Below are 12,504 nucleotides of genomic sequence, written 5' to 3'. Positions count from 1 at the left end.
GCCTCATAGGTTATGGACTTGTGTGTTGTGTTACTCCGCTAGGCTCAACCCAAGAAACCTATACGAATTAAATACTTAGTGGTAGTATTATGATTAACGGGTGGTGACGTGGCAATAGCAACAAAATAAGGACTATTAAGAATCTTATTTATTTTTCATATGTAAAATTAAAGCCCTCATTAACCATTTTGAAATTGATAGAAGATAAAAATTTATGATATATTTTTAATATAGAACCAAATAACTAGGTGTAAATCATCAAAATAAATGGTAAAATAAAGATAAAAGTTTAACAATAGTAGGTTTTGAACCCTTGACTAACAATAGAAAGGCAGGCTATCAACTAAGCTACATTTAACAGATGAATAATAAGCGGTTTCTTGATATATGAAACCCATATTTTCTGAGGGGGGCCCTTGGCGATCGAGCAGTCAGATTTCTTAAGTGAGCCCAAAACTGCATATAATTGGCGAGTGGCGAGGGAATATGAAGTTATGCAATTATGTCTTTGTAATTAGTGTATATAAATTTGTGATAGAAAGACATATACCTTTTAATTATATTTCGAGTCATAATTACTTTTAGGAGTTTTTTGACACAAGAGAATGAGATTTGTAAGACTTTAATATGAGATTTTTAAGATAAAAAAGTCTTACTCTTATTTGTTATGTTAGAGACTTGGATGAAAGATATAAGAATCAAATTCTCAACTCAAATACCACCTTCCCCAAGACATTCTTCTTTTGCACTTTCTTAATTTTTAATCTTATTAACTATTTTCATTCTTTTTAAACAAACAAAAACTTGGACTTTTTTAAAGCCAAAGTCTCGTTCCCTCCTTGAAATCCCATGTGCCAAACACCCCCTTAATATATTAGAGATATTTTATATGGTAGTAACAAAATTTTGTGAAAAGGCAAATCTTTAGAAAAATTCTACAAAACAGCATATATTGTAGTTTTAGAATTTTACAACTTAACGTATAATCTAACTTTTTATAAAGCATTAATGTTACGACACCTAATGCTATTTTGTGAAATTTTAAGAAAATAAGGTTACAATATTTTAAAGAAAGAAGACAAGAGTAATAATGAAATTTTACAACTTAACATATAATCTAATATTTTTTTGACATTAATGTTACAACAACTTAAATTTTAAAAATACAAGGTTATTTTATAAAATTTTTAAAGATTTGCTGTCATTAACGTTTCACAAAAATTCATTACTACCATGTAAAATATCTCAAAAATTTAGCTCGAGATTTATAACTAAGATTTATAGAAGTATGATACTCTAATCTTCTTCCTCGAACCCTATTATAGTTAATTCAAACCAGAAACCTTGGATCGTCAATTCAGGACAAAGAATCCAACAAGAAGGCATCAATTCATCCATTCATCCTCTAATTCTCCTCACAAATTTCCCAGTTCCAATTTCCAAAGAGGCAAATATCAAAGGCGGCAGTTTTCAGTTTGAGTCTGAGTTTCACACATTTGCAGGTAAAAATTTAATGCAATTTTCTTCCCTCATTTAATGTTCCCAACTTCACACAACTTACCCATCTTCCATTTATTTCTATTCATTTCTCCTTTTTGTCTCTCATTTAATTGCCTATTTTGTGTTTTCTACTTATTGGCTTATGCTCAAATCATCTGTTTTCAACCTTCATTAATCAATTTATTTTCTTTTTCGATTTTTAACTGTAATTGTTATTTATTTATTTATTTTCATTTGCTAATTGTTTGAGCAGTCTCTATCATTTGTCCTTGCACATTTACTACACTCACTCTTGCATTAATTTTTTTAGTTGGAGTGAACTACATTTTATAGGAGTTTGTAGGAATTGAACTAAAAATGTAGGGATCTTTTTCAATTTTTATGGCTTTTAGTACAAGATTTAACTATTCAGGGGAAAACCCAGATTACTAGATACAATTTTTTAAGTTTTTAATTGAGGATTTGAGCATGGGTCAAGATGAATGTATGGTTCTGAAGGGAGAGGATGGAGTTTATATCACTCATAAACGCTCAAAAAGGTGACAACATTGGAAGTATTTTGTTTTCTTTAATAGAAGTTTCTATTATGATGAATGATTGTAGGTTTAGTTAGCTTATTTGTTTATTTAGTTCAAATGTGTTGTTGGATCAATATTTGATATTTAAAAAGTTAAATAAAGTATTTTAATGTGGAGGAATTATACTTTATTTTTTAAACAATTGTGGGTTTTATCAGGTTGGACTTTCATGTGGAGGTAAAATATTAGGTTAGGTGTTTCACAATTTGAAGTGATTTCTGAAACATTTTTCCTTTCACAAACGATATTTGAGTAGAGGAGCTTGTTCGATCGCAACCCCCTTGTGATGAGAGTATTGTTTTGTCTTCATCTTATCCTCCCCCAACCCTGCCTTGGACGGGACTCGTCTAGATGATGATGATGATGTTCCTTTCATAGCTTTTAAAAAAGTTGACATTTTATATGGTGCTGAGAATTTGTGCCTTTGCTAATTAATCCTTGATTTTGAATTTTGAGGAAAGTTTTTGAAGATGCTTTGGTTTTGAAACTTGGTAATTTAAAACTTGTTATATGTTAATCCTGCTATGAGCGGGATATACTGGCTAAGATGATGATATGCTAATCCCGCTAGATTAGTAATGTATAATTCTCGTTTGTTAAGAAATTTTCTCTAATTAAACTCATGGCTCGAAGTAGTAGTTGTAAGGATGTTGTGATTTGGGTGATAAACTTGTATTCCAACTGAGAAGATATGAATATATAATATTGATCTTTATGTAATCTAGATTACCACCAGCTGGGGAAGTTTATATTATTGTCTAAATGGTTCCATCTTTTTTCACTTCAGTGCTTCAGATAAGACTGGTGATATCTCAAGATTTCGTGTTCCTTATTCGAGTGAATGCAACCAGAACGGATCCCTTGTAAGTTGTAAGATTGAAAAATCCTCATTACTGGTATTTTGGTAGCCGATAAAAATGTACTTCATCTGGTCGTTTAATTTCGTCTCATAAGAGTTAAAAATTCTTACATCCAAAATAGACGGAGGGGTCGATGGGATGGAGGGAGTACCATATGATGTCAAACAATTATTCTAGTATTTATCACACGACCTTTAGCCTGATTGTGGTGCCTTTATCTGTGTTTGGGTTCACGGTACTATCAATGCTAAACCATTGATTGCAACTCTTCTTCATTAAACATGGCATTTGACAATTTAATTAAACAACTAGCAATATGGTACTCCTTTGAACCTTGTTGTATATTAGTTAAACAATCGCATATTGATTAATTTTTTTGTTTTCGACGTTTTGCTCCCTTTTTAAGGATTCACCAATTTCAACAAGGACCTATGGTTCTCAAACCCCTAACGGGCATTCCATTGATTCAAGTACAAGCTCATCAAATCAACGTGCCTCTTTGGAGAAGGATGTAAGTTATGATGTGGATTGAACTTTTTCATTTGAGTTCTATTTTATGATGTCTTAGCAAATTATTATTCTGCTTTCTTGCTCGGAACAATTTCTGTTTGTGAGTGTGGCTTGGGCAGGGACCACTAGAGTTTGAGATGATGTTGCTTATGGATTAGGAATTACCAAACGGTGCCTATGGAATTGCTTTTGATTCAATGCTAATTGCAGGTGTATCTACTTCAATCACGTTTGCAGCAAGAAAAGTCAATGCGCATTATGCTTGAGAAAGCAATTGGTCGAGCGTCTAGTGCTTTGTCTCCTGGGCATAGGCATTTTGCGTCCCAGTCTCAGGTAAAACAAGATTTAAAAACAAATTACAGCTCGTTTGGTAATTAGTACTAAATGGTGGGAATGGTAATGAGAAATTGGTGTAATTTTAGTAGGAATATCTCTTGACAAGTTTAATAGTCATGATTATATTCCTTCAATACTCATTTTCTTCAAGAAATTCTTTCAATTGTATTATCATTTGAACATTTAATATTAGGTGGTAATGGAAAATTGTGAAGAATAAGAACTTTTTTATGATCACATTTTCATTACCATGAGAATGACATAATACATATCATGAAAATTCACACTACAAATTGTTCCCATTTCCACCATTTAGAATCAATTACCAAACAGGCCGTTAGTGGCTCGCTAGTGGAAATGTTTTGCATATGCCTCAAGCTTTGCTTGATGTAGATACTCAAACAATTATCATTACATAGACATGGAAAAATTCTATCATAGAGGAATTTCATTTCATTTTTCTTGCATTAGGATCCTTACTAATCTTAGTATTGTGGTTTGCGGACATGGTTGTTCCCCTAGTATTGCACTTGATTTAGGAGCTAATATTCTGTTGCTTACTAGAACTTACTTAAATTTTGTTTAGCTGAGAATGTAGAGGGTTCAAGCCAATAGCTACATTTTTTTTAATTTTGTGGGTGGGTGTGAGAAGGGCTTCTTGATATTGGTAAGTGGCTCTAACCAATTTTGCTATCGTCATTTTTCAGACGAAGGAGCTGATTGCAGAGATTGAGTCACTTGAAGAAGAGGTTGCCAACAGGGAGAAGCATGTTCTTGCACTCTACAGGAACATCTTTGAGCAGTGTGTAAGTCAGCCATCTTCTGTGCAAACTTCGAACAAAAGTTCTCCAATCCATACAAAAAACAAAGTGCGAAAACATCCTAGCATAATATCCAGCGCATTTTGTTCCTCAAAGAAGTTTCCTTTGGGAGCTCTTTCTTTAAAAAGTGCTTCTGGGAAGAAAGATGAAAAGATTCGACATGCCTCATTGTGTACGGGAAAATTAGACGTCCATTATGAGAAGCCTAGTTCTAAACCAATCAAGGTAACTTTCTGGATAATTGCCGTTTCAATTTGTTTACTTTTTTAAGATAAGATGAAGAGAGCAAGTACTATATTATGCTTCTGGGTCATAATATTGTTGAGGCTTTACTTAAATTTATTAATTTCTTCTCCCAAGTACTCTTCATAGTCCAGACTTGAAACCCAATTCATATGAGTTTTCTATTTTAATGATTTGAATCTAGTATTTTTCCTTCTTAAGCTTGGATTGGAGATGCACCACAGAGATATTACAATAACAATGCCAAAGCTTTAATCCTAAGTCCTAACAAAACGAGGTCGTGTACATGAAGTCATGTACCAAAACAAATTAACGTAAGAATAGGAATCATCACTAACAAAGATTATTCTCCCTTATCTAATGTTAGTAGTATAATTCGATAATATTAATCTACAACTAATAAATTCAATGTCAATGATCATCTACATATTTGCATAGTGTCACATTGGTCTTGTTTTAAAGATTTTCACACCAAAAAAGAATCAATATTTCCAACATTATAAAGGTGTAAAATAACTGCAGTTTGGGCCATTTTGAGGGATATCTCATGCTTTCAGCCGATATTTGGCATCATGATAACCGCATTACACGTGCACGTTACTGCATTTTTTGCACTATTGGCCATGTTGGCTAGATATCCCTTGCATTTTTGCACTATGGGCCATATTGAAGGTGGGCCAAAGGGAGCTTTAAGCCCTAGAATTGTTCTTTCCATCAGGCTGTGATGATGATGTCATTAAGCCAAAAGGCTGAATTAGTTTAATTAAACTTTTTCTTCTTCATCTATCTCTGACCTGGTTCAAGTTAAATTCCCTCTCCTTTGATGATTCTTGCTAATTAGTTTTTATGTTTGTTAGCTTCAGGTTCATGGGAAGTTACCAGAAAGAGTTAAGAATTCTGGTGTACGAACTTTGAAGGATTACCTTCATCAATGTCCAAGCAAGTTGTCCGAAGAAATGGTTAAGTGCATGGCTTCTGTTTACTGCTGGCTTTGGATTGCAGCATCTACAGCATCAGAAAAATCAGGGAATAATCAGTCACCAACTGTCTCAAAGTCTTGTGGTGATCACACCCCACAGATTGACAATCAAAAAAATTTTACTTCCAAAACCATGATAGAGATAACCTCATTACCGACTGACAAAAAACAGTTTACTCGTGCTTCTTATGCAATCACCAGCTACAGGTGGGTTTCAATATTAAACGATGCACGTAAGGATGCAGCAGACAATATGTTCCTCATGACTGTACTGATATATGCGACATTATCAAAACCATATTGTGGTGAAACAAGTTTTAGTGTTATGTATTTTTTTTCATAGGGGAATTTGGAACTTAAGATAGATTTGGATTTCGAGGTGTTCATTTGGGTCATCGGGTCAGATTTTTTGAATCGGTTCAATATTGGGTCTTAGTGTCAACATTGATTTTTACATTATTTTGAATTCATTTTGAAGTCGGGTACGGTTCCAAGCTCGGGTAAATATCGGGTCGTCGGGTATGTTTTAAACATCTCTAGTTGGATCTATAAATAAGTAATAACAGTAATTTCGTGCTGTACTAACTCCTAAGTACTAAGTCACCATATTTTGAGTCATTGGGGTTGAATCTTTTTTTGTTTGGATTCATTGATACCTATAAATTTTGTCTATACTAAATACAGCTAAATGCCATATGTGTGAAGTTTTAATACAAATGTTCATATCCTTTTGCAGAACACTTGTTGAGCAACTAGAAAGAGTGAATATAAGCCAAATGGAAGCAGAAGCCCAGATAGCATTTTGGATCAACATCTATAATTCTCTCGTAATGCATGTAAGGGTCAATATGAATTGACATTTAGTTTCACATGCTAGTTTTTTTTTTTTTTTTTTTTTTTTTTTTTTGCTTTTTTTGCCCTAAGAACTCTTTGGTTTCTGTCATTTGTAGGCATTTTTAGCATACGGAATTCCTCAGAGCTCAATGAGAAGATTAGCTCTATTTCACAAGGTATTGCAATTTTATAACTTTCATATTGTTTCATAAACCCTTCCTTAAATCTTGCACCAATTACGAACAAATAAAATTTTAAGAACTATATAGGTTCCCTTGCTTACAAATTCATTCGTAACTTTAACTAAATTAAGGGTACACATTTTCCCTTGTAAATGATCCTGGCATTCTGCTGCCTATAAGGGTTCATGATACTCTAGGAACAAAGGCATTGAAGGGTGAGATGTTTATCTGGTATTAGGATCTTCTCGATTACTTTTCTCTATTACCCTTACTATGATTTTGACAACTATTTTAGAATAAAAAATAAAATCTCAAAATCTCCCCTATTTTCCTTCATGAAGCAATTTTAACCATTAGATTGAGTAATGGAGTCACCATTACATTTTAAGTAATGGAGAGGATCCTAACTTGTTTATCCGGTTGACTTGGAAACTAGGGTGGTTTTAGGTATGCTTAAGGTGCCCTGTATAGGGCCCCCAACATTAAGGGGTCTCAAAAACGTAATTACATTAGTTCAAATTACTTTGTCTTTAATTACTTGATTTTAGGCGCCAACTTTGTAAAAAAAAAATGATAAATAAATTGGGCTTCAAAACTTACTGTGAATTTTTATTCCGATGCTATGTTGGGCTTATTCTTGTGGAGAGGTCTAAGTTGACGTTCCATTATTGGCCTGGAGGGGATGATACCAGCATTTAGAGTGATGGGCAACCGCAATTGAGGTTCTGAAGTTATACGATCCTTGGATCTTATTGTGAAAAAATGTTATTAAACATCACATCTAAACATATGAAATGGTTTCTGAAGTTCTTGTCGTCAAATCTACAACAAGATTAATCATTGAGGAATTAAGCTTTTTTCACAATTTATAAATCATTGATCATACAACCTGGTGAATTGATAGGTTTCTCTGTGTAGTGCAGGCAGCCTACAACATTGGTGGCATTCTCGTAACTGCAAATGCCATAGAACACACAATATTCTGCATCCGTCCCCCTCGAATCGGCGGGGTAATTTCTTCTGCCTATTAGTGATCACAAGTACAACTTAGAGATTGTTGCATGCAACTGCATCTGGCTAGATTGCTTCTTAATATTTGATAATCATGGTTTTAATTTCATAGTGGGCTAGCGCAAAATGTAATAAGAATGTCATTATTTTTGTAGTTGGCCGCCCTGTGAAGAAGTGATTGAAATGTTTCACGAATTTCTCTTCCTGGTTATCTATTTGGAAACCTTTCATTTATGCAAACATCATATAATTTCTTAAAATCATCCTCCAACACTTTTTTTTGCAGTGGTGTACTTGAATAGATTGCGGTATTGGTTTAGGGATGCGTAATTTCCTTGTGAATGCTAAATTTAGTTTGAAACGTCGCTTATTGTTGACTACTTATCATATCAACACGTAGAAGTCACTGAGCTCTGATACCATATCAAGGAATCAATTATTACAACCAAAAGCTTAATTTCTTGGTTGAAGCCCCGAAATACATTAAATAAACTATCATTCTTATGTCTGCTTTAATGATTACCTAAACTTTGTAGAAGCTTCTTTTTGTATTCTTGTCATGTTCCTAAAATCCCGTTTTAGTTAAATTGACAAATTTGATGAAACATGTCTTCAGGCTTTACTAATCAATTTATCTTGTGTTTTACAGTGGATTGAAACCATATTATCAACAGCCTTTAGAAAAAAATCTGGAGAAGAGAAGCAACTCCTTATTTCAAAACTCAGTCTTCCTGATTCGAAGTCTCTTGTATGCTTTGCACTCTGCAGTGGAGCCTTTTCTGATCCAGTGGTAACTCACTTCTGTCCCTACTCCATAATTGACTATCATAATACAATGATTAAATCCAAAATTTACATTATTTAACCATATATGAACGCCGTTTGTTATGAACATGTCAATCTCGGTTGTAGGCAGAGGTCTTATTAGTTATCTGAAAAGTTCAGCGTTGGAAATTTTGGTTATTTTCATCCACTAAAGACCTAAACCATGACAATATTCTATGTTCATCGTCTCTTTGTCTATTATTGTTTACTTTTGATTGAGTATGGCCAGAACCGGGTTATTACCATGAGCGTCATGAGCAAGTGGCCCGGGGTTTGGCCCGACCTTATCTTAGATATGGGGCATTTTGGCTATCCTGATCATAGTGTCTGGGCTCTGGCCCAGCTGATTTGTGGTCACAGACTGATGCCCAGGGGCAAATTAGATCAGATTTTTCTTGCACAGAATCGTCCACTCAACTTTCATTAGCATAATCATGTTGTGTAAATTAATGGGTATATGTCATGCAGCTGAAGGTCTATACAGCGGCCAATGTCAGAGATGAGCTAGAACAGGCGAAAACAGACTTTCTTAACGGCAACATATTGGTAAAGAAGTCGAAGAAAGTGTTTCTGCCGAAAATGCTCGAAAGGCTCTCAAGAGAAACTGCCATGGGATCAGACGAACTTCTCAAATGGGTTTGCAAGACTGTTGATAAGAAGCTCCAGGACTCGATTCAGCGATGTCTAGAATTTAAGAACGGCAAGAAAGTGTCTCAAATAATTGAGTGGTTGCCATACAACTCTAAATTTAGATATGTTTTCTCAGAAGGACTAGCCACTAAGCCTTGGTCGGTTTGACATTGCTACTAGGATGATAATTTTTGAGACGCTTCATGTCCATTTGTGTATCTTAGTCGTACAAATAAAACAATCAACACTTGAGAATCAGGTCTTATCTTAGTTGAGGCATATAATGCTTTTTCATAAAAAAACATGATTTAGTTTAAATTCTCACTGCCCCTTCCCCCGGCCAACCTCTTACCCAAAGACACAATCACTACTACTTGTTAAGCTACTAGCTGAGTTGCCATGTTACTTCAATTCTTTTATTATAAATCCTCGAGATTTAGACACTCGTGAATTTAGGGCCGCACTCTCCTTTATGGGTATGAGTTGTCGTTTTATTCCTCCCTAAATCGTAATCATAATTGCCTATGAGCGTGATACAATGGGTATCATGATGATGATGAAGACGATGATGAATGAATTTAGAAAAAAATATGTTGTTAGATTTGGTGACTCAATAAAGCCCAATTCTACATTGGATGTGACGTATATGTCACTTGGATGTTTGAGGTGTTATATGGATTATTGATGAATGGTGATGGATTGAAACTGTTCTAATTGGAACCTGTTGTACGCTCGACCCAGGCTCGACCTGGCCTGGTTGCTCAACTGGTCGAGCAAGAGATCAGAAGCTTCTGTCTACATTTTGATCTCTCGCTCGACCTCACTAATATTGCTCGACCTGGTCGAGCGAATGTTCGGTGAGATTTTGTTTTATTTTTCATTTTAGTTTGTGGGCATCCTTATATAACTTCTCATCTGGTTCCGAAGCCCTACATAAGGCTTATTGTATATTTTTGTACATGATAGTATGTAAGATCATTTGTGTATAGCAATTGGGAATTGAGTAGAGAGCCACAATCAACTCTTAGGGTTTAGTGAGAGGTTTTGGGGAAATTGTTCTCTTCTCTCATCTTAAACAATTCTAAGGGGATTCTTGTATAGAGTGGATTATAGATTGTAATCAATATTCAAAAAAGCAAAATATTCATTTAATATTAAGTTTGGATTTTATAGTCTAATATCACATTGATATTAGGATTTTCTCTACCTCCCAATTCTTGTATCGTTTCTCTTGTTTTGCAATCTCTGTTTTTGATCTTTATTGCGTTTTTTTTTATTTATTTGCACCAAACTCTAATAGATGTTGATAATATTAAAAGAAAAATGCTTAGTTAGGGTTGAACTTGAGTTAATATTGTCACATATTAAAACTTATGAAAAGCTAATTTAACCAACAAATATATTAATATTTCTTGGTATATAACAAATTTAACGTTATCACTTGACAACATTGATTGATTATAGATCCGCCCTTGCTTGTACATAGTACCAGTTATAACCGTATGACCCTTATTGATCCAATTTAGGTCATCAACGCAGTTGTTGCATTATTTCATTTAGAAATTTATTATGATTTTTCTGTTACCTTTTTTTTTAATTTATTTTTCAGTTTCCTCTTTTTACTCTAAAATGGGAGAAATATTAGGGAAGAGGGATGCTCAGTCAAACGGCAGCATAGAAGACAAGAAAAATTACTCTAAAACATGAGAAAATTGTGGAAGGACATTTCTGGCGGAATGAGAATTTTTACCTCTAAAAACGGAAATTATAGTTATTTTTTCTCCCTTTTTGCAAGAAAAAAAATCAAATTATAAAACATAAATTGTTGTGAGAAATGATAAGAGAAGGATTATATATACGAACTAAATAGTCCAATAAATACAACTAAATATAGGGTTCATGTTTTGAGGTCGTCGAAACGGTCTCTCACAAGAGTAGATTAATTATAAAATTTATGGTCAAACTTGCTATCTCGTCATTTAATAATAATAATAATAATAATTTTATTATAATAATAACGGAAGTTTAGACTTTTTCCTTTTCACACATTCTTATATGAGACGGTCTCACCGTAAGACGTGCTTCATACTTGGATTAAGTAGCCCAATAATAAAAACTTTTAGCATAATGAACCTTTTGTATGTACTCGTCTCACTGTGAGACGATCTCATAAAAAAAGGTTGCTTCTTTTTCATTTTAGCCTTTAATAAACTTTACATTTATTATATTTTATTTTATATTTTATATTTAAAAAACAATTGTGTAATTTTGCAAAGACATAGTGATGATCTATTGTGAGTAGAACTGCACACGGTCCGATCTGGTCTGATTTGACAGATAAATCATTAATTTACAAACTATTTAAATTTATTACACATATAAAAATGTCATATCACCCTATTTTAACAATTATTATTTAGTACTTCATTGTTAGTATATAATATATTTATTATTACATGTTTCTGAAAATTATATTTATTTATATCTTTATACTAAAAATTTCGTACATTATACGGAGTCTTATACCAATGCACTATAAAAACCGATTATTTATACCTTAACCATAAAAAAAATATATATAGTTGCACAACTTTCCCTAATTAGAAACAAAAAAAAACACAAATATATTTTTAACTATTAACTTAACCCTAATTAGTAACGAACGATTTGCCTATATAGTGTTAATAAAGAAAAAAATTCTTATTTTGGTGCTCATTGAAAACAAATTTCCAAAGTTGTGCTAGTGTAGTTAAGGTTTAACATTAAGTTACTTTGTTTTTGGTTTGGATTTTCCAAACTTCAATGTGAGCTAAAACAATTGTTAGAATTTTTTTTTTTTGAGGGATTGAAGAATATTTGAAAGTATCCTCGATTTGCGATGAAAAAAAAGTAAAAATTATATTGTTTCTCTTGATATTCCTATAGCTAGCCACAACTACTTGATGCATTTGAGAGTTGGATCAATCTGATTAAAATAACATTAAAAACTAAAGAAGAAAAGTTATAATGAACATTTGGATATAAAATTATCGTTGGACGTTGATTTATTTTTAGAAATTTTGTTAATAACAATTTTAACTCTGTCTCGTTAATTCAAAAAAATTCTTAATACTGGAATACTCAAAATTATCCTTACATTTTGTGGATCCTTCTCATAAAGTAGATAAATTACAATTGATATTTTGTTAGATTTTT

At 33.1% G+C, this 12,504-nt stretch overlaps 1 protein-coding gene across 4 annotated transcripts; it reads left to right on the top strand.

The window, feature by feature from the left end:
* The first annotated feature begins 1,311 nt into the window (after positions 1–1,311).
* On the top strand, positions 1,312–10,448 carry LOC130801551 (uncharacterized). 4 transcript variants are annotated; one of them, XM_057665421.1, is made up of 11 exons: positions 1,312–1,502; positions 2,866–2,948; positions 3,345–3,449; positions 3,659–3,781; positions 4,492–4,830; positions 5,706–6,034; positions 6,564–6,663; positions 6,778–6,837; positions 7,767–7,853; positions 8,504–8,644; positions 9,148–10,448. In XM_057665421.1, the coding sequence occupies exons 4-11, from the start codon at positions 3,698–3,700 to the stop codon at positions 9,475–9,477; spliced, it is 1,470 nt and encodes a 489-aa protein (XP_057521404.1). In that variant the 5' UTR covers positions 1,312–1,502; positions 2,866–2,948; positions 3,345–3,449; positions 3,659–3,697; the 3' UTR covers positions 9,478–10,448. The 4 variants fall into 4 exon arrangements, with proteins under 4 accessions (XP_057521404.1, XP_057521402.1, XP_057521403.1 ...); XM_057665419.1 differs by lacking the exon at positions 1,312–1,502 and adding an exon at positions 1,715–2,039 and having other exon boundaries at positions 2,866–2,941; positions 9,148–10,446; XM_057665420.1 differs by lacking the exon at positions 1,312–1,502 and adding an exon at positions 1,716–2,039 and having other exon boundaries at positions 2,866–2,941; positions 5,712–6,034; positions 9,148–10,446.
* The last annotated feature ends 2,056 nt before the right edge of the window (positions 10,449–12,504 follow it).

Source organism: Amaranthus tricolor, chromosome 15 (assembly GCF_026212465.1).
Source record: "Amaranthus tricolor cultivar Red isolate AtriRed21 chromosome 15, ASM2621246v1, whole genome shotgun sequence".
In the NCBI taxonomy this organism is placed as follows: Eukaryota; Viridiplantae; Streptophyta; class Magnoliopsida; order Caryophyllales; family Amaranthaceae; genus Amaranthus; species Amaranthus tricolor.
The sequence above is the reverse complement of the archived record's forward strand: the minus strand, read 5'-3'. Positions and strand labels throughout refer to the sequence as shown.